The 27,478-nt window shown below is 40.1% G+C and overlaps 1 protein-coding gene and 1 pseudogene across 2 annotated transcripts in view; one reads left to right on the top strand and one right to left on the bottom strand.

Moving 5' to 3' along the window:
- Positions 1–27,478, top strand: part of Lrp2 (LDL receptor related protein 2) — a 177,899-nt gene that overhangs the window by 110,288 nt on the left and 40,133 nt on the right. For both annotated transcript variants that reach the window (XM_074071047.1, XM_074071046.1), the window contains 17 exons: positions 158–397; positions 2,095–2,283; positions 4,121–5,041; positions 5,155–5,320; positions 5,716–5,874; positions 6,986–7,275; positions 7,937–8,140; positions 8,853–9,095; positions 10,538–10,663; positions 12,377–12,499; positions 15,209–15,340; positions 16,279–16,480; positions 19,666–19,961; positions 20,681–21,197; positions 23,970–24,122; positions 24,606–24,776; positions 26,744–26,967. In XM_074071047.1, coding sequence (XP_073927148.1) covers positions 158–397; positions 2,095–2,283; positions 4,121–5,041; positions 5,155–5,320; positions 5,716–5,874; positions 6,986–7,275; positions 7,937–8,140; positions 8,853–9,095; positions 10,538–10,663; positions 12,377–12,499; positions 15,209–15,340; positions 16,279–16,480; positions 19,666–19,961; positions 20,681–21,197; positions 23,970–24,122; positions 24,606–24,776; positions 26,744–26,967 — 4,356 coding nt within the window. The remainder of the gene's footprint in view (positions 1–157; positions 398–2,094; positions 2,284–4,120; positions 5,042–5,154; positions 5,321–5,715; positions 5,875–6,985; positions 7,276–7,936; positions 8,141–8,852; positions 9,096–10,537; positions 10,664–12,376; positions 12,500–15,208; positions 15,341–16,278; positions 16,481–19,665; positions 19,962–20,680; positions 21,198–23,969; positions 24,123–24,605; positions 24,777–26,743; positions 26,968–27,478) is intronic.
- LOC141422766 (U2 spliceosomal RNA) lies at positions 13,040–13,187 on the bottom strand (annotated as a pseudogene).

Here is a 27,478-nt window from a genome sequence, read left to right as displayed (position 1 = left end):
TCTTTCAAAATTGTTTTTAGGCTGTTAAACAGGCTACTATTATGTTTGCTATTAACTTTTATAATGAATTATTTAGTGACCCAGTTTTTTAAAAATTGAGTTGGAGTGGCAAGTAAGGAGAGTCAAAAAGTAACAATGTGATTTTGATTTCATCTAGACATTGCTGAATCCTCAAACGGCTGTAGCAACAACATGAATGCGTGTCAGCAGATTTGCCTGCCTGTACCAGGAGGCTCGTTCTCCTGTGCCTGCGCCACTGGATTTAAACTCAATCCTGATCATCGGACCTGCTCTCCATATAACTCTTTCATTGTTGTTTCCATGCTGTCTGCAATCAGAGGCTTTAGCTTGCAATTGTCAGATCATTCTGAGGCCATGGTGCCAGTGGCTGGCCAAGGTATGTAACTTGGAAATAAGTAAGATTTGACTTCATCTGTTGCCAAGCTGAAGTCCTTGGTGCCATACAGTATTTCTTCATGTTTGGACTCAGCACATAACGAAGATTATCTTTCCCTTCAAATAAACTAGCTCAGCCCAGAGTGGTTTCAAAACTTTAGTGTACATCAGAATCATCTGAAGGACCGTACACACAAAGCTGAGCCCCATCCCCTCATTTTTCTGGTTTTGTAGTCTGAGGTATGGCTAGAGAATTTGCATTCCTAGAAATCCCCAGGAACTAGATGATGTTGCTAATTCATGAGAACCACAGGCTTAGAGCAGTATAGAAGAATGTAGCATGAATTTGCCAGAAGTGTTGCAGAGTTGGTATTCAGAACTGTGCTACCTTTCTGTTTATGGAGATTGTAACATAATGGTCCACAAATAGTTATTAGTATGTATTTGGTGAATTGAAGTAAGAGTTCGCAGAACTAGTCCGCTAATATTTTTGCTGCATGTTATGCTAGCATCTTGTGAATATCTAAAGTGATAACTTGTCTCCTCGAAGGACCAAGGTTTGTAGGTGTACATCACACAAGAGAAGCTAAGAATTTTCCAGCATTACAAGGAACATGCAGGAAGAGAGGCATCAAGGATAGAAGGGAAAGAAAAAGGATGAAGGGAATGAGGGGGAGTACTAGAGCTGTTGCCCAGCATGCACAAGACTCTGGGTTCTATCCCTAGCACCCCTCCAAAAAAATCCCAAACATCCCCAAACAAATAAACAAACAAACAATAAAAGCAAAAAGGTGGTGCTGTGCACTTGACATGGACTCTCATTAGGAAGAGCATAATCTTTGAAAGAACACAATGTCAACCTGTCCTGGTGTTAGGGACGTTTAAGTTTGATCACTTGGTTAAGGTGGTCACCCTAAATCCCTGTATTTTTTTTTGGTGGTGGTAGTGGAGTTTGAACTCAGGGTCTCACCCTTGCTCTGCAGACGCTCTACCACTTGAGCCACTCTGCCAGCCCTAAATCCCTGCTTTTTAAAAGCATATTTCTTCCTTTTAAATGACTATGAAAACTTTGGCCCATTCGTTCTAGTAGCCATTGATGATCCTTGTCTGTGATGATTATTTAGTTGGGGTTTACAAACAGGGATTTTTGTTGTTATCCCTTCACATTTACTGGATAATATTCTTCTACAAAGGTAAGCCCTCCCTCCTCTGCTCCAGTTTATCTTTTAAAAATTATCATTTTGAACTCAGGTTTTAATTTCTTAAATTGAGTGTGTTATAATCAATTACCATAATCACTCATTAGATGCTTCAATCAATACATTTAGGCTAGGGAGAGCCTCTTCAAGTGATTCCCTACATTTCTTCCCTTTTACATGATCCTATTAGTATTTGAGGACTTCCTTACTTCTTGGTACAGTAAGATATTCAAGGCTCACCTCCTGCCTTCCCCACCCAAACCTGCAGTGAGCCATTTCTCTCTGGAGTTGGAGCTCCTTACTGTGGGAAATGGTATTTAGAAACCAAGCTCTTAGTCACAGGCATGCTTGTTGCAATGGGAAACAAGTACTTTTGTCTCAAGGTGGGGGATGTTTAGAGCAGGGAGTTGGAATTGAGGATTTGAGAGGAGGGGCAGGCATTTTAAAGGGCTCGTTCCAGCTAAGGCATTGTTTGATGATCTTTTCTTAAATATTCTAGGACGAAATGTACTGCATGTGGATGTTGATGTGGCCTCTGGCTTTATTTACTGGTGTGATTTTAGCAGCTCTGTGGCATCATATAATGCAATCAGGAGAATCAAGCCAGATGGATCTTCTTTTGCCAACATTGTTACCCACGGCATAGGAGGAAATGGAATTCGGGGTATTGCTGTGGATTGGGTAGCAAGTAAGTAAGCTGCAGAGTGATTTTGCTGAAAAGCCTTTTGTGATTTCACCCCTGTCATCTTATTTATGTGGAAGAGTTTAACTGAACTGCATGTGATATAGGTTAGTTTTTCTAGACAATCATTGAGATACCTTTAAGATAAGTTGAATTATATATTTAAACTAAGTCTTGTATTTATTAAATAAATAAGAAGGTGCTTCAGTTGATAGATTTATTATAGATTAATCATCTCATTTTCTTTTATAATTAACATAATCAAAGCATTAGGAAAAAATGACTAGAAATAGTAAATTATGTGCATTTGTATTTTTCACACTTAGATTCATACCTAATTTCTGAATTAGAAATGCCTAAATTTTCAAAGAGAAAAAGGATATTAAAATATAATGTAAATTATGAAATGGCATTAATTTACTTTAAAGCCAAGCAATTTTATCTGCAAATTCTTAATTGTTTCCTCTTGCTAATATGTAAAAGGCCTCTTTTCATTAGATACTTTTCTGTTGGGAGTTGTGTTGATGTGCCTGACTCAGGTATATTATGTTAACTAGCTGTATTGATTCATGCACTTATGTTTGAATTACCATTCGTTTTTAATGGTACTCTGCAAGACAAATGTACTGTAACTTTTTTGAAGTATAATCCAATTCTGATCAAGATGGGTATCATTGTGTGTTATCAAGTAGTCATCACTTGGAAATAATAACATGTATTCTGAAAATCTAGGAACAATAATAAGAGTTTATTACAAATAGTAAATATAGTAGTATAAGTAAATCAGGCTGTAACTGGATTCTTAAATCCCATTCCTGATTATAAATTTACCATTTCTGAGGGAGTAAATAAAGCAGGATCACCAAACTGACCAGTGGGACAAATCTAACCCATTGTCTGTCTTATAAACAAAAGTTTTATTGCAGCATGACTATGTTCATTCATTGCATATGGCTGCTTTCATATTATAATGGTAGGGTTGAGTACTTGGGAAAGGAACCATGTACTCTATAAAGTCTAAAATATTGACTACCTGGCCCTTAACAAAAGAAATTTGGCAATTCTAGATTAAAAGATTGTTGATAAATGTGCGTGTGTGTGTGCACACATACATACTCAATCTCTGAAGTAGAGCTAAGTAATGAAAAAATGTATCAGTAACGTATTTCATATTGGCCTGGTTTCTCTAGAGGCATTTTGAGTCAGATAAGGGAATAAAATATGTGTGCCTCCATAGCTGTTCCAGTGCTTCAACAATAGACTTTCAACTATGTGGAAGCAATAATTTGGGATCACTCTCTATTTGTTACACTATTGTTTTATTCTAGTATTCACACTATGCTTTCAGACCCAAGGGAAGTGGTTGGTGGCTTTTAGAAGGTCCATGGAATGAAAACCCATTAGTAAGAAAGACTAGGAAAAGATCTCATTTTAATCTTAAGTACAAAGAGCATTTGAAAATATTGGTAACAACTTGAGATACTGCTCTGCCTCTATTCTTCTTCTTCTTCTTCTTTTTGCAATGTTTGAGTAGAAGTTACACCATGATAATGTATTTAGAGTCTTGGAAATGAGTGTTAAACATTCAGTGCTTCAGAAGGAAGAGGAAGAACATTCTGGAATGTTCTTGCAATACATAGTGAGCAATGATGTTTGCTATGAATTCTAATCTGCTTTAGAACTTGAAGATGGGCACATTTTCTCTAAATGTAAAGAAGTCTGCACTGACATGTTCATTAATTATTTTGGAAGAGACAACTTCAACCTTATCCATTGTGCTCTGATTTTGAAAGGTATCCCTTTCATTTTCCATTCATTAACATTCTCTTTGATTTTCCTGCAGGAAATCTTTATTTCACCAATGCCTTTGTATATGAAACACTGATTGAAGTTTTGCGAATCAATACCACCTACCGCCGTGTTCTCCTTAAAGCCACAGTGGATATGCCTAGGCATATTGTTGTAGACCCTAAGAACAGATACCTCTTCTGGGCTGACTATGGGCAGAAACCAAAGATTGAACGTTCTTTTCTTGACTGTACTAATCGAACTGTCCTTGTCTCAGAGGGCATTGTCACACCACGGGGCTTGGCAGTGGACCATAGCAATGGCTATATTTATTGGGTTGATGATTCTTTAGATATAATTGCGAGAATCCATCTTGATGGAGGGGAATCTGAAGTAGTTCGTTATGGTAGTCGTTATCCAACTCCTTATGGCATCACTGTTTTTGGAAATTCCATCATATGGGTAGATAGGAATTTGAAGAAAATCTTCCAAGCTAGCAAGGAACCAGGGAACACAGACCAACCAACAGTGATAAGAGACAATATCAACTGGCTAAGAGATGTGACTGTCTTTGACAATCATGTCCAACCCCGGACACCAGCAGAAGTCAACAACAACCCTTGCTTGGAAAATAATGGTGGGTGCTCCCATTTCTGCTTTGCTTTGCCTGAATTGCACACCCCAAAATGTGCCTGTGCCTTTGGAACCCTGGAAAGTAATGGCAAGAGCTGTGCCATTTCAAAGGAAAATTTCCTCATCTTCGTCTTGGATAATTCCTTGAGAAGTTTGCACTTTGACCCTGAAGATCATAGCCCACCTTTCCGAACAATAAGTGTGCAAAGAACTGCCATTGCTCTGGACTATGATAGCATAAGTAATAGAGTCTACTTCACACAACATTTAAACTCTGGACTTGGCCAGATTTCCTATGTCAACCTATATTCAGGGATCCATTCTCCCACCGTCATTGCTTCAGGTAAGTGCACTCCAGGTGGAGTTTACCTTGGAGGTAGATACAATAGGGTCAGAACACATGGGTGACTGAGTGTTCTAAAGCATTCTGAGACTCTGATATCTTTGTGTGTCCAGATATAGGGATTCCGGATGGTATTGCCTTTGACTGGATCAGTAGAAGGATTTATTATAGTGACTACCTCAACCAGACCATTAATTCCATGGCTGAAGATGGATCTCAGCGCACTGTGGTAGCCCGTGTTTCAAAACCAAGAGCCATTGTGTTAGATCCTTGCCGAGGGTATGCGGTGACCTTCTTTATTGTATTTCTGTCTGCTTACTTTAGGAGGGAGTGGGTGGGGCCAGGAATTATTTTATGCGCTTAGAGAACCAACACTTTGTAGGCTATAACGCTATGGCTGTACTACATGGTGAAATAGTATTAAGTGATTCTTACTTAGGAAAGAGAGGGCAGGGCACATCCCTTTGGTGGCAGGAAGGTTGGCAGAATTCTAGGAAATCAATGCTCTAACTCAGTAGAGCCCTTTTCGGCAATTTGTGTGGGTAGGAATGAAATAGGGTGGCGGGGTTGCCATTTTAATTAATGGCAGTTTGCAACTAAAGAATGCTGCCACTTTTTTAAGTAGAAAGGATTATGAATTTCCTTACTAATTATGACTTCTTTTCGATGACTAGGTACATGTACTGGACTGACTGGGGTACTAATGCCAAAATCGAAAGAGCCACACTGGGAGGAAACTTTCGGATCCCCATTGTGAATACCAGCCTGGTTTGGCCCAATGGGCTCACTTTGGACTATGAGGCAGATCTTCTCTACTGGGCAGATGCTAGTCTGTATGTATCTTTGATAACTTGTGTTTACTTCCAAAGTAGAGGGATTCGCTTAATGTGATAAAAACACAGTCTGCCAGAAAGGTATTGCCCAAGTGTAGAAGCACAGTTTTAGGAACTACATTATATTCTAGCTTGGTAATATGAGTCTTGAAAATTTATCTGTATCATGAGATTGAATAATCATGAACTAAAAAACATGTAAAGCTGCATCACTAAATGAATGTATAATTTCAGCTATAATTACAAATGTCATTATGCACTTTATAATCAATAGGCCTTAGGTAACTATCATAAAATATGAATGACTTTTAAATGCATGCCACTATTATTTTCTTTTCTGGGCTTTATCATTCAGTATCTTTTAAAACACGATTTTCTTTAGTCTTTGATTATTGGCCATCTTCTCAAATAAATCCTTTTTCTCTGTCACACTTCTCAGCAAATTTTGTAATGTTTTCCTTATACATCTTTGTCAACTCTAATTTTGCATGTAGCTTCTCCAAGTAAACCCAAAGTGTCTCACATTCCAGTCATCCCAACAGAATAGCTGAAGGGATGAAATGATTTCATTCATTGCAGTTGATGTCTACATGTGCAGAATCTTAACTTGCTTATTTCCTCATGAGTCTGGTCTCATGATGCCAGGCACCTGATATCCTGATTATGTCTTCATTTTCTTATTTGAAAAAGCAGTGATATTTTGTGTCTGATTTTGGATCATTCTAGGTAAATACTGCAAAGTAGTCAATCAATGTCAAATTGAGAAAGTCATTGAGGGAGTGGAAAGAACAGAGAATTGGCATTTCATTGGGAGTCTACCATGGGTTCTATCCCGAGTTCCATGCATTACAGGAATTCTTTCATAATATTCTCTTGTTTCTAATGTCAGCCTGGTTCCTTTTGTAGGATCTCTTAATCTCTGGAAGTCAATAATGTATGAGGCCATTATTTGATAAGCAAACAAGACCTGTATCACCAAAAGAAACTTTCCTAGCTACCATATGCCCCACTTGAAAAGACAGTTGGGGGCTGGTGTAAGTGAATGCCTGGACTAACCATTATTCTTCCTTCTGGATTTCAGCAATGCCTTTTCTTTTTAACCTCATTTCAGGCAGAAGATTGAGCGCAGCACTCTCACAGGCATGGACCGTGAAGTCATTGTCAGCACTGCCTTTCATTCTTTTGGCTTGACTCTCTATGGCCAGCACATTTACTGGACTGACTTCTTCACAAAAAAAATTTACCGGGCTAACAAATATGATGGGTCAGATCTGATCGCAATGACCACGACTTTGCCTATGCGGCCTAAGGGTATTTCCACAGTTACAAAAAATGTGCAACAGCAGTGTAGCAATCCTTGTGATCAGTTTAATGGCGGCTGCAGCCATATCTGTGTACCAGGTAAGACATCACCCTTGAAGATGAAAGCTTCTAATACTATTACATCTAATAAGGTAGTTCTGTAGGAATAGTCAACTCTAACAAGAATTTAAAAATAGATTTAGGGTTATGTTTTCAGAGGAAGACTAGCAAATTTCTTGTCTATTCTACATGGAATTCTCTTATGAAGCATTTTAAATGCAAGTTTGATGGAGGAAGAAATAAGATGAGGGCTGTGGCTACTCTACTCCATGATTTCAATAGGAATTCCTCAATGAGCTTTCCTGATTTATAAAAAGTCTTATTTTTCCTGCTTCAGAAGTATTGTTTATAGTTTGAAATATTTCTGGTGATATTTTTGGATGAGATATGTGTTTCATGGGTTTTATGGAAAGCAAATTCATAGGCATATGTGCCTCTTGAGATAGTTACAAGTTTGCTGAGAAGAGAAAATCCTTGTTCTTGAAGATGTGAGGCAGTTGTTTAACATTAAGTGAGCACATTTATTAGGAAGCAGTAGTTGTTCTTGATGGAAGAATGATGCAGAATGTAGTTGAAAGGTTGATGGGCAGTGTGTCTCTGCTTGCGTAGAGGATTTCACAAAGAAGCTGTTTCAGATGCTGCTCTAGAGGAGATGCAATGAATAGTTGCTGCAGTAATCTTGTGCTTCTTCTGGTCCCAGGTCCGAATGGAGCTGAGTGCCAGTGTCCACATGAAGGCAACTGGTACCTGGCCAACGAAAACAAGCACTGTATCGTGGATACTGGTGCCCGGTGTGATGAGACCTACTTTACCTGCCTCAACGGAGACTGCATCCCACGGCAATGGAAATGTGATAATGACAATGACTGCAGTGATGGTAGTGATGAACTGGAAAGTGTCTGTGGTGAGTTGGACTCTTGGGACTTTTGTCAGGAGCTAAGGACATCTTTATTCTAAGTGTTTTTGGTACAGAATTCAGCTGTGTGTGAATCGGTTTGAAATTTGTGCCTTCTGATGATTAGACTGAATTTCTGTCACATCACCTCTGGAGTGGTTATAAGAGCAAAAGTAATGGATTAAAATCTTGGCTGTGCCATTCCCGATCTGTATAGGCCTGGGAAAGTTACTTAGCCTCAGACAACTCATCTGTAAAACTGAGTGGTTGCTAGGTTGGTTGGTTTGTTTTTTTGGCAGTACTGGGGTTTGCATAGCACTTGAGCCATACCTCCATGGAGTGCTAGGTTTCTTTTAAGGAGTAAGAGACAGAACACTTAGTAGAAGGTATGACGCATACTAAGCATGACTTAGTGCTACAGTCAAATAAACCATGTTTGCATGTTTTTCTGCGATGGAGATAAACTTTAAAATTGAGAGTATAGAGAAATAGAATGACTTTTAGTTTTGTTTAAAATGCTTATTTGTTTAAAAAAGATCTGCAGCATATTTTGCTTAATCTAATTTAAAGTCTCATCTTGCTTTGCATGCAGTCTGATTTGCAGCCATGTTTTGCCTTGGAAGGTAAACTCAGTGTTCATTTCATTTAGTTGTATCTTTTTAGAAATTAGGATGGTACTTTGATCAAGGGGGTTTCTTTCAATGTGTTTTCCTTTTTTTAGCATTTCACACCTGCCCGCCGACTGCCTTCACCTGTGGCAATGGGCGATGTGTCCGGTACCACTACCGCTGTGATTACTATAATGACTGTGGTGACAACAGTGACGAGGCAGGGTGCCTATTCAGGAACTGCAACAACACCACGGAATTTACTTGCGGGAATGGAAGGTGCATACCTCTTGACTTTGTCTGCAATGGTATAAACAACTGCCGTGATAATGACACTTCGGATGAGAGAAACTGCCGTAAGTTTATCTTAAATACTTGTCGTATTTAAATACTTGTGCTTTTGGGCATCAAGTCTTCGATGAGGAGAGATGAAATTTTTACTTCAAAAAAAAAGCTTTCTGGGTAAAACCTAAGTATTCATCTGCAACATAAATTTCTTTTTGAGATAGTCTACTAAATGATTTTGAAAACAACTCTACCTAATATTTGAATTATTCACTTAAATTAAAAGGTCCATACAACCATCAAATATTTTAACCTGGAATATTTTGTCCCTGGTTTATAAGATCTGCTAGGTTAAATATTCACTTGATATACAAATTTTGACTTTTTTTTTTTTTTTAAAGCTTTACTTTTAGTTTCTGACAAAAATTGTCACATAATGCATTGTGGTCAGTATTTTCTGTGCCAAAAGCTTTATGGTGTGGTGTTGACTAACATGGTTTATCTCTTTGGATTTTCTGGTAAGTAGTTTGTTAGTTAATTAATTTCCTCTAAACCTTCTGGGATTTGGACTGAAGTGTGGTGTGAGTGATAGAGTTCCTGCTTTGCAAGCATGTGAGCCTCAAGTTCAAAGCCCAGTCCCACCAAAAAAAAAAAGAAACTTTCTGGGATTTGTACTTTAGCATCTTGTGGGGAAAAAAGATCAGAGTACAGGTTCAAATTTGATATTTTCTAATTGTTATTATTATTTTCTTTTTCTTGGTGTTGGGGATTGAACTGAGTACCCTCAGTTGCCTCACACATGGTAGGCAGGTGCTCTACCATTTGAGCCACTCTGCCAGCCCTTTTCTATGTTGGGTATTTTTGAGATAGAGTCTTTAGAACTGTTTGTCTGAGCTAGGATTACAGGTGTGAGCTACTGGTGCCCGGCTGAATCTTGCTTTCTTATTGTTAATATATTCTGCTGATTATACTGTCAGTATTTATCGTCATATAGAGATTCTCTATATGTTATATATTCCTCCATTATGAGGATGTGCCATAGTTAATTTAACTGACAACTGGGCCTTTTGTTTATACTGTTAAATAAATAAAACAGAATAAATTAATCACAAAGCAACCTACCTCTCCTCCTTCTTCTCTCTTCCCCGCCACAGGGCCAGCTGGAACTACCTCTTTACTAGAGAATCTATAGTACTGTGGTTTGAACTCAGGGCCTTCACCTTCAGTCACTCTACCAGCCCTATTTTTGTGATGGATTTTTGTGAGATAGAGTCTCATGGATTATTTGCCTGGGACTGGCTTTGAACCATGATTCTCTTGATTTCTGCCTCTGAGTAGCTAGGATTACAGGCATGAGCCACCAGGGCCCAGCGTTTTGGGCCTTTCAAGTAGCTTTGAAAATGCCTCCCATCCAGTGGTTTGAGTTCTGCAATGGATCTGTTTGCATGGACATTGTTTATGATATGTACTTGATGGATATGTTTCATATGTTTATCTGCTTCTCTTTTTCAAGCTGATCGCACCTGCCAGTCTGGATACACAAAATGTCAGACCACAAATATTTGTATTCCTCGACTTTACTTGTGTGACGGAGACAATGACTGTGGCGACATGAGTGATGAAAACCCCACTTACTGCAGTGAGTAAGATATAGTCGCCTCTCTTTCTCTGAGTCCAGAAATGCATGTCTTGAGCTTGCACAGACTTTTAGAGTCTGGATGTGCTGTTTTTGATTGTCATCTCAAATTGACTTTGTCAGTAGATGTGGGGGCAGTTGCTTTAGGGCATGATTGGAGGGGACATGAGAAACCGAAGACCCAAATACTGCCTCCAGAGACCTGATATCATTGGAGAGCCATTTTTCCCAGTGTTGAAGGGCTTTTGTCTTCAAGAACTCCAAAAAGAATTTGAACATTAAGCTCTTAATATTTACTCTGAATGAGATGGTACTGGCTGTTAGGAGCTACAGGTATTTTTATACCCTTAATGTTTGAATTTCAGAAACCTTTATTTCATATTTAGCAATTTGGTTTATCAAAACAATTTCCTGTGCTTATTGCTGAAATTGCTTTCTTTCTTTTGGTGCTGTGGCTTAAACTCAGGACCTCATAATTGCTAGGCAGACGCTCTATGACAATTGCTGGGCTGACTGCCAGCTCTTTTTTGTGTTGGGGTATTTTCAGGGTACAGTCTTGAGAACTATTTGCCCAGGCTGGCTTCAAACTGCCATCCTTCTGATCTCTGCCTTCCAAGTACCTAGGAGTACAGGTGTGGGCAACTGGTGTCTGGCCTTAAAGGTCTTTCTTAAGCATGGTAATTTAGGACTATTAGTACAAATCGATGCATACTTTAAGAACTTAGTAATTGCGCTTTCCTGTTATGGGTACGTGTGATCAACTCTGGTTACTGGTCTCCTTCCAAGAAAACCACAGAGCATCACAATAATTTGTCACCAGGCCAGGCTACTGTTTGAGAACACGAAGCAGTAATGGGGCTGGGTAGTTCGGAGCTACTGCTGATCTTTCAGGGACCTCTGCTTACCAAATAATTCCCCCTTCTCTTGCAAATCATCACTTGTCATGGACCAAAGCAAGGGAGGCTTGTAGACCCGAAGAATTACAAGACTTGATTCAGTACCCATATATCAGAAAATACCTCCCACCAGAGTAACTAAGGTTATTTGAGATGCAAATCAGGGTCCCAAGGCAGGCCAGGTCTCCCATTTACTCAAATAAATGTTTTATTTTACAAGGGTGAATAAGAATAGAACTTGGCTCACTCTCAAGAATTATGATTAAAAGATTGTGCGTGGGTGAGCTCAGATGTGGTTACATTGTTTTCAATTTTAATTATTTAAATAGTTTAACTTTATATTATAGCAGAAAAAATTAAATCAAGACCTCTTTTACCTAACTTGTGATTTCATATACTACAAAGGCAGTTCTTTAAAATTTTTTCATTGTTATTATTATTATTATTATTATTAATATATTTGAGGTAGGATCTCATTATGTTCCCCAGGTCTGTCTTGAGCTCCAGGGCTCAGTACCCTGAGTATCTAGGACTTTAGGCAGGTGCCACTTTGTCTGAATCCCTTTGGAATTTCTAAAAATAGAATTTAAATTTGGATTTCTGGAACCTGAAACAAAAATTCTCACAACCTAAGACAGTATTGTCTTTCTCTGTGTCTTATCCTCCTCCTTCCTCAGGGGAATCTTGTGCAAAGGCCCATTTCTCAGGCTCAGCCTTCCATTCCTGTAGCTGTTATCCAGTTCAGGACAGAGGCAGAGCCTCAGTCCAGTGGGCACCGCCTATGTTTGGCTCATGGGTTTTGTCCTCTGTCTTCCTCCAGCTATACACACGTGCAGCAGCAGCGAGTTCCAGTGCACGTCCCCTCCACGCTGCATTCCGCAGCGCTGGTACTGTGACGAAGACGTCGATTGTGCTGATGGTTCTGATGAACCTGCCTCTTGTGGTAAGACAGTCAGTCAGCATGACAAGCACACAACACAAGTAGAGAACCCCACCACTTCAAATGCAGGCTGGCACATCCACTGCCAGCTGGGACACTGAAACCATGGGCAGATGCTAGTGCAGGCCACCGTGTGCCAGCTGATCAGAGCATGGCAGTTGCTGGTTGATGAGATAAAGTGAGATTATGTTGGTAATGCCCTAGTACAGTGCCTGATGAGTAGAATTCAGTTAGTTTTAGTTGACTTGCAATTAGAATTTCTGAATTTTGTGGAGTTGTGTCTCAGAAGACTTTGGGAGGACCCAAAAGTGATTGGAATCATCACATGGATGGGGGAAGGGCACATTGAGGACACAAATACTCTTTCTGGTTTTTTTTCTGCCAGCTATGGAGTGAGGTCTCCTGACCACCGGAGCTTTCCAAGAACTTCCAGGGGCCTTCTTGTATTCCTGGGATCATTTGTGCCTTGTTTGAGTTTGGAGATTTCTATTTACCTTTGCAAATCCCAATCTATATCCATGCATATTTAAAATTTTAAGCATTTATGGATACATCCTCTGCATTGTTTAAATATGTCAGGGATCAGAAAATTGTGGCTGTGGGTCAGTTACCTGTCTTTAAAATTTAAATTTTATTAAACTGATAAGAATAGGTACTACACTTGATCTTAGCCAAAAGGCCGAGAAGTGATAAAGATGAAATTTTATTAGAATGCAGCCACATGCTGTCTATGGTTGCTTTCCTATTAACCGTGGCAGAGTCAGTAAGTGTGACAGAGACCATGTGGCCTGTAAACCTTAAATATTTACTATACAGTTGGGAAATAGTTAACTCACCTTCCTTAAGTAGTTTTCATATTCTCTCTTAATGACTTGCAGTATTCCACTGAGTGGTTATATTATTGTGTTAACTGCCTCTGCTCTTAAGCACTTAGATTGATTTTGTTTCTATCTATTAGAAATACTGCTCTGTAAAATGCCATGATATGTAAGCCCTTTTGTTTTGGGAGTATTTTCTTGGGGCCATTAGCAGTTTTACAGCTGAGTTCCTGCTGTTTCCTGTTCTTGTTTTCTCTGAGGCTCAGATTCTGTGGCTTTTGGTTGCAGAGTGGTACTTGGAGCTCTTGATCAGGTTCTTTTTCCTCAACATGGAAAGCTCTGTAGAAAACAAAAGCTCATAGAATTTTGAGGATCTGTAAAGGGAACAATTACTAACTGTTAGGTGAGTAGAATAGTCTTAGAGGTTCATTCAAATGAATGAATTATTGGCTTAAACATACAGAGAATAAGTAAGAGTTTCCAAACTTCACTTTGGGAACCAAAGGCATAGTGATAGTCATTAGTTCCAAGTGCCTGACATATTTATATAAAAATAAACAAAGACTCTATAGACTATAATTCTCATTATAGCAGTTCAAGTAATAATATCCAGAGAATGAAAGAAATGGTAAAATTTATACAAAAAGTAAAATTCTCATTTCTTCAATTTTTCTCACGTCCCAAAGATAGTCACCATTAAAGGTGGATGTGAATTCTCTTTACTTTTACCTGTATATCCTGATATACAGTTTATAAACTATATATCTGATATACAGATACATAGTTTTTAAAAACACAGATAGGATTTGACTGTATTTTCCTGCAATAAGCTTTCCTTTGTAGCTTAACAGCATCAGGCCAGCGTTGCATCAACCATGGATCCACCTCATTCTTTACATGCAACGATCACTCCAAAGTCTGAAAGTTCCATGGGGTCATAGCCCTTCCTCACTAGAGGAAATTTAGGTTTTTTTTCCATTTCTTCACAATGACAGATACTTCCGCATGAGCATCCTTTTAGAAACTGCTTTGTGCATATGTGGGAAGACTCTTAGAAACCAGATTTCTAGAAGTGGTGTTGCCTTGTCAAAGGGGACATACCTATTCAGAACCTCTGATCAGTGCGTGGTCTCTTCAAACCAGCTTTTGAAAGGTCTTATTTCTCTTCACTGTTGTGTTGTGTCTTTAACAGTGAAAATAAATTTTCATTTGCCTGAGGCTAATTTGAATGAGTTCTGGGTTTCTGGGTCTAAAACAACTTGGTTAGTTGAAAAAGAACATGTGGGGTAGGACTAAAGGATTTGAATCAGAGACAGGCAATTTAAAGTGGAAAGGTGACTTAGCACTACCTCAGTATTTTTTGGGCTCCTAGGTTCTAGGCATCTTGAGGCTGCATGAGTAAGACAAAGATCTGTGCTCACATGGAGCTCCCTATCTTCGTGAGAGGAGACAGGCAACAAATGCAGCAAAGAAGTAAATTGACTAGTATTTAGAAAGGTTATCGGCATTCAAGATAAAAGGAAATGAGAAAGGAAAAGGTTGGGGAGTGCTGGGGAATGGTGTACACAAAACAAAAATGATTTTGGATGAAAAGCAGATTTGAAAATATAAACATATACAATAATAATTTCTAGCATCCCCTGGAAAGAACTGCTATTTCACTACCATATCCCTAAGGGAAAATTGATTGTGATCCCAGTCAGCAAAGGTAATCAGGATTTGCGCTGCCCATGGGCTACTTTTCCCTCACACCATTGGTCGCTGGTACACATCACACTGGAGGTCCTCTCTAGCTGTATGTGACCACTCTTCTAGCTGTGTTGCCAAAATGCTACAGCCTGCTTCTGTCAAGAGGCCACTTTTTTCACCGAGACTGCTTCTTATCTCTTTTCAGCATACCCGGAGCACACGTGCTCAGATAATGAGTTCAAGTGTGATTCTGGCAGGTGCATCCCAAGAGACTGGATATGTGATGGTGATAATGACTGTGGGGACATGAGTGATGAGGATGAAAGACACCAATGTGGTAAGTGAAGCCAGGAGAAAAACAGAAGAGTAATTGTTCTGTGCTTGGAAAGTCAAATTGTGAGAAAGATACCCAGTTAGTTGAATGGACACTGATAGAATGTTACTTTTGTTTTCCACTCTAGGGCTCTTTGACATCATCCACTTGCATGGTTTACAAAGATGAAAAATGACTTAATGTTTGCTTTCTCTCTCTTGCATTTTACTAGTGGAAATCATGCTCTACTGTCTAGAGCAGATGAAGAGAACTCAGTTGACCTCTCTTGATAGTAGCTCTAATAGTGTAATGACTAAATGTGCCTCTGTAACTTCTTCTATAACCTTAGAGATGGGAGCCTGGGGTTGTACTTATTCCTGTTCTATTATTTTTATAGCAATGTAATTTGTCTGTTTTCCCCCCATTTCTTTTCATCCCTCAGCGTGTTGAGCACCATAAAGCAAGAGAGAATTGACCACACAGTCAAGACAGAGTCATAGAAAGAGTTCCCATATATAATATTTGTTTGTCTCACATAATATTTAATATGTAATATTCATATATCTACCTTTTTACCAATGTGGACACTTAACCATTTTTTTTTTTTGCAATATTGGGGTTTGAATTCAGGGCTTCATGTTTGCTAGGAAGGTGCTCTACCACTATAGCCACGCCTGCAGCCCTTTTTGCTCTGGTTATTTTTGAGACAGACTCTTGTTTTATGCTTGCATCAGCCTGGACCTCAATCTTCCAGCTTGTGTTTGCCCATATAGCTAGGATGACAGGTGCACGACACCATGTCTGGCTTGTTGGTTGAGATAGGCTCTTGTGAAATTTTTGCGTGGACTGTCCTTGAACTGTGATCCTCTTGATCACTGCCTCCCAAGTAGCTAGGATTACAGGTTTGAGTAACCCACCCAGTCTTAACCTAATTTTGATATTTTTGTGTGCTTTCATTTCAGAGAAGCAAAACTGTTCAAGATCTGAGTTTTTCTGCGTGAATAGTAGACCTCCAAGCAGGAGGTGCATTCCCCGGACCTGGATCTGTGATGGTGAAGCTGACTGTGCTGATGCCCTCGACGAGCACCAGAACTGCACCAGGAGATCTTGCTCTGAAGGTGAATTCACCTGCAGTAATGGACTGTGTATCCGACAATCATTCAGGTGAATTGGGGCTTACAACACTTTCTCAGCAAACCCCAACTATCCATGGGGCAGGGCTGATTTACCCATTAGGCATAGTGGTCACACTCTGTAGTCCATGACACTTCTGGTTGTTCAAGAAAATGTTTGGATTTTTTTGAAATCAAAAGGAGAAAAGAAGAACTTTTGGATCAAAAAAGGTGATTTAATATGTAATGTTTCATCTACCTTTATACCAATGCGATCATTTAACCTAATTTTTAAGAGCAACAAGGAGAGAGGTGAGGTGGGTTGAGATGTGTGTTCCAGCCAGCAATGGAGGCAAACATTGTTCCGTGTCAAGCAGGAGGGCTAAACCTTTTAATACTCCTTTCTAAAGGAGAAGTTGGAAATTGGATTTTAATGTGAAATATGTTGATTTTAAGCATTAGAAACAAATATTAAAATTCTGAAAACACCGTGTGAGTCAAACAGATTGAGCTCAGAGCTTTCCAGTTTGGAAGAGGTCTCCTGTAATGTTCTGTGATTGATCTCTGACCACGTTCTCTAAATGGGTCACTTCAAATGAGTATGTTTTCTTAATGCCCCAACCCATTACCACCTGCACTTAGCACATCTTTGGATATAGAGGGAACTACAGAAGACTAAGTTTCAGTTCTTATGAATGAGGAGAATAGTTAAAGCATTAACAAAAACAGGGGATCCTTGAAAGGAGTTTTCTCAAGGGGGAAGGTATGTTTGATGTTATAGGACTTCCTGAGGTAGAAATAGATATTAGGCGTTTGGACCCCTGGAACTGGAGCTAAGAAGAGGCATTGCAAGTGCCAAGGATCATTAAAGGGCACCCAGGTGTGCTGAGAGCAGCAGGAACTGACAGCCTGCAGACTGCTAGGGAAAGAGGTAGCAAGACAAGGAAACAGGCAAGGGATCAGAGCAGCAGAAGCTAGGGAACTATTCATTTCAGTGGCAGGCAGCCCCATCACTAGGTGCCAGGGTAGTGTGGTACAGAATTGCCTGTTTCCAGTGGTGTCCTGATGAAGGAAGAGAAGGTGAAGTCATGTTCTATGAAGGCTGAAAAAGGAGCAGAGGCTCAGCACTCTGACCAAAAAGTGGTCGTGATGAAGAAGTGGGTAAATATTCTCTAGAACGTGTATTCGTGGGATGACCCTTCCATCCTCTGAGGAGGCCCAGGCAAACATTACTTAACAGTGGAAGTCTGTGCAGAGACCATCTGAAGACCCTGAGGATGTGGAGCTGTGTTCTTCTGCAGTGAAGCCACTTTCAATATGCTTGGTTTGCGTTTAGCTTATATGGATGTGATCTGTAGATTTTTATTTTTGTAGTGAAAATAAATCATTCTTTATATTTTTTCTCCACCTGCTCAAGTTCCCCTCCTTGGTCCTTCTGAATTCAGTAAGTAGTTAATACTGTCAGTCTTAGACATAAATATCTAGGCATAGGATCCAGGGAGTAGAATTATAGCAGTCTTAAGTTTGATCAGATTTTGTCTCCTTCCTCCCTTTTTGAGCTCTGCCTTCATATTACTGTGATCTCACAGCAGACCCATCCTGCTCTACCAGACTTCCTGATTCCATTCATCTTTTCTTTCTTTTTTCTCTTCCCTTCTTTCATTTCTCCCTCCTTCCTTTCTTGTTTTCCTTCCTTTTTCCTGTCTCTTTCTCTCCCCCTGCTTTTTCCCCCTGCACTTTTTGAATTGCTTTTACCAAGGGCTATGGCAGAACAGAAGAAACCAAAAAAACTCAAAAAACCAAAACTGTTCCAAAATCTGAGCTAACGGGTTTTAAATAACTCCAAATCCTGTGTGTCTGAAGTAACATTAGCCTCTACTAAGTGCTCTGTCAGTGTGTGTCCTCTTGGTTGCTTGGTGAAATGTGTGCTCCCCCATTTGGTCCAGTGGAACAGGATCATTTTTCTATTGATTTTTTTCTCTTGGCTCATTACTGATGCTGCTGAAGAGTCTGGATAAGACTGAGTTGTGAGCAGCTCACTGCAATAACATGCAATTGTACCTAAAAACCTGGGATTTGCTTGCCTAGTTGACTTTTCCCACCTTGAATTGGAAGTAAACTAGAGAAAGGAAAGCATAGTGTCTCAAATCATTTGAAATTGAGTTAAAGGGCTCCCAGGAGACCAAGTGCGAAATGCTTTGACCATAGCTTTCTCACAGTTCCATGCGTACAATTTGATGTAAATCACATTGGGAGAGTGCTTGGTTTGTGGATGGCAACTCTGGTTAGCAGATTTGGTCATTGATCAGTTATAAAATTGACCACATTCACGCATGGTACCTTGCCATCTTGTAATACTGTGCCTCCAGAATGTAGGCCTTCCATGTAAATTGTTGTATGATTTGTCAAACATTAGCTTTGTTCATCTTTAGCCTGAATTCCTTTATACTGAGGATGGGTTGTTTACTGTCAGAGGATCCTTTAGTACGCATGACTTGTATTGGATCTTGGAATAACATACAGAAAAGAAGTCAGTTTGGCTCATAGAATTTCAGGAAACTATACTGACCTGTTGATGCTGGGAATGTTAGGTTTCATAATAGCTTCTAGGACTACAGCATGCCTTCTTCCTTTGCTAATATTCCATGCTAAACTACTAGTTTTACCTGCTTCCACCACCACAAACTCACTTCTTACAATAGGTGGCAGTAGAATTATATATAAGAGAGAAGAAACTGGTCTGCCAATGCAACAATTACTACAATGGGAAGATATGTGTTCCTAATGGACACATGCAGTAGTATACAGCACTCATCCTAAGAGTTTTTCATTTGAATCTGGGTTCCTCTGTCATATGGACCCCTAGGATAGTGTCAGTGTCCATAAGCTGTCTTATCTGATGAATGGATCAGATAAACATCAGAATTACAAATGTTGTATTTGATTAATCTATCAGCTAGGGAAAAGCATGAACACAATTATTTCTAATAGTTTTAGATCTACATATCTCATGGGAGCCACAAGCACCAGGGGAAATTGTGTGGAATGCCAAATAATGGATTCTTTCAGAGTAGGAGATTGGGGGGGTAGGTGAAGATTCTGGAGGAAGGTGTTCAAAGTATTGGTGTTTACTGAACATCTGGTCAGCCTGGCATTTAGGTAGATAAAGGAGGAAGCAAATCCCCAAGTGGGCAAGACTTAAGAATTATTGTCAACCTCTCTTGGGTCTCATGATAGGTGTGACCGACGCAATGACTGTGGTGATTACAGCGATGAGAGGGATTGCTCATACCCAACCTGCCATGAGAATCAGTTTACCTGTCAGAATGGGCGTTGCATCAGTAAGTTGTTTGTCTGTGATAAAGAAAATGACTGTGGAGATGACTCTGATGAACTGGAGCACCTGTGCCATACCCCAGAACCCACATGCCCCCCTCATCAGTTCAAGTGTGACAATGGGAACTGCATCGACACGGGGAAACTCTGCAACCACCTAGACGACTGTTCGGACAACAGTGATGAGAAAGGCTGTGGTGAGTGCAACAGGAGACTTGGGAAGAGGAAAAAGAGGGACCCTATGTAGATTCTGTACCCTTTAAGACTTGTCAGACTTCCAATCTGTCCTTGACATAGGGAACTTACAAAAAATTACTACTTCTCTATCAAAAGCAAAGATTTCTTGGTGTATAAGGCAGGTATGCAAACATTTGGGGACTGATTCTTTAGTAACTAGAGAGAATCAAAGCTGAACAACATTCAGCCCACCGTTGAAGAACATTGCTAAATATAGTAGATCGTGTCTCAAAAAATAAGAGCTGGAGCATGGCTGAAGTGGTAGAGCACTTACATAGTGAGTGTAAGACTCTGAGTTCAAACCCCAGTACTGTCTGAAAATAAAAAATAAATAAAACAATCAGTTAAGAGAAGATTGGAGGCATAGGACTAGAATTCAGCTTAAGCTTATTAGTTATAAAAACTGGTAAGATTTCATAAAAGTCTTATTTTCTATGAAAAGTTGCTTCATAAAAGTCTTATTTTGCTATAGCAACAATGAAGGATTAAGCTGGGGAGGAAGTTGAAAAATTAGTAACTTTTGAATAACCCAGGCCTTTGAAAATCCCTATGGTCTGTTTTCTAGCATGATTCATTAAGAATTGGTGCTGTCCGGTAGAAACGTTGACTTTGGATCATGATGGTGGGTCTATCACTGACATTTTAGATTCTCTAGTAACTAACTGTATTTTACCTGCAGGAATTAATGAGTGCCAGGACCATTCAATCAGTGGCTGTGATCACAACTGCACAGACACTCTAACCAGTTTCTATTGTTCCTGTCATCCTGGCTACAAGCTCATGTCTGACAAGCGCTCTTGTGTGGATATTGATGAATGCAAGGAGACGCCTCATGTCTGTAGCCAGAAGTGTGAGAACGTAGTAGGCTCCTATATCTGTAAGTGTGCCCCGGGCTACATCCGAGAGCCAGATGGGAAGACCTGCCGGCAGAACAGTAACATCGAGCCCTACCTCATCTTCAGCAACCGTTACTATCTGAGAAATTTAACTACCGATGGCTATTCTTACTCCCTCATTTTGCAAGGACTGGACAACGTTGTGGCAATGGATTTTGACAGAGTAGAAAAGAGGTTGTACTGGATTGATAAAGGGAGGCAAATCATTGAGAGAATGTTTCTCAATAAGACAAACAGAGAGACGATCATAAGCCACAGACTACCAGCTGCAGAAAGCCTGGCGGTCGACTGGGTGGCCAGGTAAGAAAACACTGATGAACTCTGTAAAAGATAAAAATTTTAAAAAAGCTAACCACACTTTCATATTGATAGGAAGTGAATCTTTTCAACTTGGGCTAGTATGTAGATACATTTAATACCCTACATGTTTTTTCTGTTTTGTATTTAATATTTGAATGGAATACCACAGAACCTAAAAGCTAGTGACTGTAAGAATTTAAGGTATTATTTTTTATGGAGAGGAGTATCATAAAGGAGGAAAGAACATTCTATTCCTAACCCTTCAGCTAATGGAGATAATATTAAGGGATGATCCACGCATTCATTAGTGCCTTCAGCCTTTTAACGTGATGATCTAGGACCCCCTACCTGCCAGGCCTAGTGGCAGGCCCTAGAGACCTGTTGGTGAGCATAGCAGACAGACCCAGCTTCTGCTGTCTGGGAGCCCACAGACTTACTTACAATTCTACTCATTCCCAACCTGGCTGGACTTGAAGCAGAGAACAGCTAACTTGAAACTCTTGTTTTGAGATAGTCCTTCTTGAGACTGAGGGTTTTTAAGGTAGGCCAGTGATGAGTTAATTAAAACTAGAGATCAACTATATTCTTAACATCTCTATTGAGTATGGAATCTATCAGATTCTTGGCAGTATAAACTAGTGGTGTTGGACAGAAAGCTGTAAGCACTTATGTAAATATTCTTATCGCAGTCAGCCCAGACCTCTGGATGGTTCTTTGCCATGTGACCATTTTAAGGATAGAAGTCCTAAAATTGCAGGGAGTTTGCTCCCCTAGTTCTCCCTGACTGGCTGGTCTGCATAGGTTTCTCGTAAGTGCTTGCTGACAATGAGTGAAACATTGGGTCTGTGAATAAGAAAAAGAAGACTCTATTCCATGTCAAAAGCAGAGAATGGAGCCTAACATGGTATCACTACTCTACCCATCATTTGCTCAGGTGCAGGGAACTCAAAGATACTGTCAGCCTCTCTCCTCCAAACTGGTAGAATTCTATTTCCCACTGGATTTCAGCTATTTACATATTATGTAGATCTCCCTGGAGAAAGATGGAGCAAGAAAGTCTGAGTGAGGGTGGAGTGAAATAGCTCCTGCCTGAGATAATTTCTGGAAAGTTCAGGATGGAGCACAGCTGCTAAACTTTCCTTAAAACACAAAGGAAAAGCAGAGGCCAGGCACATTTCATTGTGAGGGAATGTTTCTAAAGACACGAACTACACTGAAATCAGAAACGATTTTCCCCAATATCACTGCAACTGCCCACTGCCAGCACGAGGGTGTTTGATTCCCAAAGCCCATTAACTTGATATACTAATTTTTTAAAGTACCTTTATGCGCACTGGAAGACAGTGCTGGTTCGTGGTCTTCTTACGTTTTCTACTAGTGAGATAAAGAAAATCTTCATGTTCTCTTGAAAAGAGTCTGATCATAGGATCAGTCTTTTGATTATGGAGTGAAGAGAAATTGATGAGAAAGTAGGAAGTCCAACAGGTTAGAATGCCCTGTGGATGGTGCAGTCAGTCTACCAGGACTTGAATTCCTGCCTCCTTCCTAGTAATTACTTAACTCTGGTGCCATGCGGCTTCCTTAAGAAAACAGGAATAATAATAATAGTAACTCCTCCGGGGTCATGGTTATCTTAAATAATATAATGCCATAAAAAGTTCTTAGTCCAGGGTCTAGCATGTAGTGAGTATTCAGTAAATAATGACTAAGATTATTGCTATTCTTAGCCTCTGTGAAGATGGAATCGATAATTGTGGCCATCTCACTCATCAGGACTTACCCAAGTGAATTAACTGGCAAGGCTGGCAGGCCTGAAGGCATGTTACTGTCCTAACAGTTTAATATTCTAGCTCCCCACATTGTTGGATCAGGGCTTACCTCTTGCAAAGAGGCACTTGAGCCTTTTAGAGGGAAATATTCTCTGTTCAGTTGATATTGATCAGATTCTGTAGTCTAATGTAATCTTACATCAGATCCTCCAGTTCTAGGGATACTGAACCTTTTGGAAGGTTATGGATACTTAAGTCTGGCTTATGGATACCAGCATGTGTACATTTATGCCCACACGTAGATCGGTTTTGGAGGGGATGCCCATGCCCAGAGCCCAGGCTTCCCTAATGCTAGGTTAAGGACTTCAAGTTAAGAACACCTGCCCTATAGAAAATAAATTGATTTTATTGAATTTGGGCCTGAAATGTCTCCTAGGCGGGATTTTGTAGCAGATTCTAATGCATTTCTAAGACTCCCTAAGTCTTTGATTAAGTAGAAAACATTACAGGGTAAGAAATTCATTTTGTAGATCTAGTCTACAGGACCAGGCATGGGTGAGGTTTCTCTTACCATAAAGGATGTCGGAATTCAGAGTTCCTTTGTGCAGGTTCAGTCACATATGGAGACAAGTCTGTTTCTTTGACTCCACCATTTAGACTACAGTTCATGGCACTCAATTCTGCTTGCTTGTTCCTCTAAGCCTTTGTGTTGCCTGGGAAAGAGGCTTTAGTCTACACGAAGACAATAAAACTAGACTCCTGGTATGAGGTGTGGACCCAGGACTTCTATGTGACATCACCTGAAATGGGAATCATAGGCACACGCTCTCACAGCTTCCAGTGCTCCATTGCAGCAAGGCCAACCTCCTGGTTTCCCTGCCCACCTCTGACTGGGGAAAGTTGCCTTCTAATAGCTATATGTGTGATTATCAGGTTGCTTGGATAGGAAATTGGGTGTCTGAACAAAGTGACTGTATTGATAACTCCTAGCTTTCCATTTCAGAAAGCTGTATTGGCTGGATGCCCACCTGGATTGCCTCTTTGTCTCTGACCTTGAAGGTCGACACCGCTATACTCTAGCCCAGCACTGTGTGGATGCCAACAACACATTCTGCTTCAGCAATCCCAGAGGAATTGTTCTTCACCCTCAAAATGGGTATTGTCTCCTGTAATCTTGGGCTCTTCCCTCATGCCCTGTTCTGCCTCTGTTACCACAAAAGGCTGTTCACATAACTATCTCAAGGCCATTGTCTTGCTGGGATTTGTCTTCTGCTTTTCTTACCTGGTAAATGGTTTAGTATAATGGGTCGAAGCATGGCTTGTCCAAATGATGTTTATCAGTCAGTCTCTTGTCCTTACCACGAAACACCTTTTCACTCGTTGAGTCACATATTTTGGCTGCATGCAAAGAAAATTGTGGTAAAAGAAACACTTCTTTTAGTGGACTCTCCATGTCCACTGAAATGCACCACTAATCATATTCGTTCTTGTACGTTACCTATGTACCACCCCCTTTTTCTCCTCTAAATATTTCCTGTTAGCTCTCTTTTCTTTCTGAGAACTCTGCAGGATGTAAGAACCTTTTGGCTCCTGACTTGCTTTGGCTTTAGGGTCTGACCCTCTGTGTTTGCTCCCACAGGCATCTCTACTGGGCAGACTGGGGTCACCGTGCGTACATTGGAAGAATAGGCATGGATGGAACCAATAAGTCTGTGATTATTTCTACCAAGTTAGAATGGCCCAATGCCATCACCATTGATTACACCAATGACCTTCTGTACTGGGCGGATGCTCATCTGGGTTACATTGAGTATGTACAACCCGGCAACTGTTTATTGCAACACCAGGGCTTGCTCTTCCTCTCATGTATCTTCTAACTGGTCTGTGTATTAAAAGTCACTCCGAGGTCACGTTTAACTAAAACTGCAGACAGGCAGTCCACTGAGCTCTGTGGTACAGTGCAATCGAAAGAGAGCGAACTTTGAATTCATGCTGATCAGGGATTGTGGTCTGGTGCTTTTGTTATTTCTTTTCCATCTAGAGAATGACTACTCCTCTGCGGTAGTCAGCTCAGGGTTCAACCATCTTAATCTTCCTATCTTTTTGCTTTGTTCTCTCCTCCTAAAATGTATGATCAATAAATTTCAGTATGGTCAATGCAAAAAGGGAAAGAACCAAAGCGTTGGAAAGATTTTCCCTAAAATATTTTGGTGCATTTGTTGATAAGTATAATGAATTGTCTCATGTAGCAATAGAGTCTGATAAGAGTTACTCAATTTGATGATGCATTGAAATCTTTCTCATCATGGGATCTTTATTTTTTGGTGCTGGAGATTGAACCCAGGGCCTCACATACCCCAAGCAAACTCTCTACCACTGAGCTACACCTCCAGCCCCAGGATAATTTTTTAAAAGTTTACTGACTATAAAGTATATTGACTATTCAATGAAAAATTCTCATTAGATAGATAACGCATATTATTAACCAGCTGTATCTGTTTATTTTGGATGCTGCGACTTTTGGCCTAACTGGAAATCAGAAATGTCGTCATGCATAGCTTGTTGCATTCCAGAGTTTGGAAGTGCCATTAACTCAGTAGAGCTAGTTCCTAGACCTTTAGAAGTTCTGTCACCAGGTGATGAAGTTCTGATCACTTAGCTATATTCTTCTCAACAGAGGCCAGGCAGGCCGTCTAACTTTCCTATGGCATCTGTAAATTATGGTATTTGGAGAGGTATTTTTAACACTGCATAGCTACCGTTATCAGGTTTCTTAGTTGCTAGCTCATTCTGTTTTCCTGATTGAACTTTAGGATTTGTTTCAAAATTTTTGAATATTAAAATATCAGTCTTTTAGAAATGACTTCTGACATAGACTCACAATGATGCATGAAACACTGGACAGTGGGACTTGGAGAAGTCAGAGAGCTACCTCTGGAGGTTTATTCATCTGGAATAAAACTGAGGCATGATTAACAATAACTGTTCCGCCAGTGTATGCAAAATTAACCCCTTAGGCCTCTAAGTACATCCCTTCAGGTGGTACTTACCCCTAGTACAGCTTCTGTTCCCACAGAGTTCAGGAGAAGATGGAATGCCAGCTGTAGTTTGCTTTCCTCTGATTTCTTCCAATGACTTAAGAGCAAGAATGGTGTTCACTCCTGGAACTCAAAAGGGTGTTTAATGGAAACATCAGCTTAAGAAGTTACAAACCTGCAACTGCTTTTCCAGCTGCATCTGCAGAACAGTAGCTGTGTTTAGGAATTAGTTACTGTTTCAAAGCATGGATTTTTCAACTTTTGAATCTTTTGTTCAGCCAGAAAATGTTCTCAGGGCCTTGTGCTTGCTAGGCAAATGCTTTAGCATTTGAGCCACACCCTGCCCTTTTTGCTTTTTAGTTATTCTTTTGAATAGAATCTTGCTTTTTTTTGCCTAGGGTGGCCTGGCCTGTGATTCTGTTTATACTTTCCATATAGCTGGGATGACAAGCATATACTCCCATACCCAACTTTTATTGGTTGAGAAGGGGTCTCTCCAGCTTTTTGCCTGGGCTGGCTTCAGACCATGAGCCTCCCAATCTCTGCCTTCTGAATAGCTAGGATTACAGGTGTCAGCTTCCACCCCCAGCCTCAAAATGCAATCTTTAAGTTTAGATTTTGTTTTTAGTAAAGAGAAGGAGGGTAGAGTCTTATTAAGTGATATGTTAATTCATTTATCCTGAAAGGCATTAGAGGGCAGGGGTCATCTTCTTCACTGACGTTCCTCCTGCTGTCACAGGTACTCTGATTTGGAGGGCCACCATCGACACACAGTATATGATGGGACTCTCCCTCACCCCTATGCTATCACCATTTTTGAAGACACTATTTACTGGACAGATTGGAATACAAGGACGGTTGAAAAGGGAAATAAATATGATGGGTCAAACAGAGTGGTGCTGGTGAACACAACACACAGACCCTTTGACATCCATGTGTACCATCCGTACAGGCAGCCAATTGGTGAGTCAGTGATGGAGGAGTTGGGCACCACTGCTTTAGGTTCTGTGAATGTCATTGTTCTCTTTTTAAGCATGGGTATCATGGTTTCTTCAAAACGTATGCTGAGAAATATCTTTAGAATGTATTCCTTTTCTCCTGGGAAAGGCTACTTTTAAATTTTATTATTTTGCAGTGCTGAGGGTTGAACCCAGGGCCTTATGCATGATAGGCAAGTACCCTAGCACTGAGCTACATCCCTAGCCCTTGGTTTATTGAGACAAAGTCTCATTACACTAACCTTGAACTTGTGATCTTCCTGCTTCTGCCTCCTGAGTGCTGGGATGACAGGCCTGAACCACCTCATCCGGCAAAATTTGCCCTATTCTTTAAAGAACAACTTGGACATGTTTGTGATAGGATTTAACAACTGTTACGTTGCCATAGTTACTTCATCTATTTTGATGGGAGGACTGAAATATTTTAAAGTGAATTAAAAATATGACATTTCTACTGGGTGCTGGTGGCTTATGCC

The sequence above is a fragment of the Castor canadensis genome, chromosome 4 (genome assembly GCF_047511655.1).
Source record: "Castor canadensis chromosome 4, mCasCan1.hap1v2, whole genome shotgun sequence".
Classification (NCBI taxonomy): domain Eukaryota; kingdom Metazoa; phylum Chordata; class Mammalia; order Rodentia; family Castoridae; genus Castor; species Castor canadensis.
Note: the sequence above shows the minus strand (reverse complement) of the source record. Positions and strands in the feature narration are given on the sequence as shown.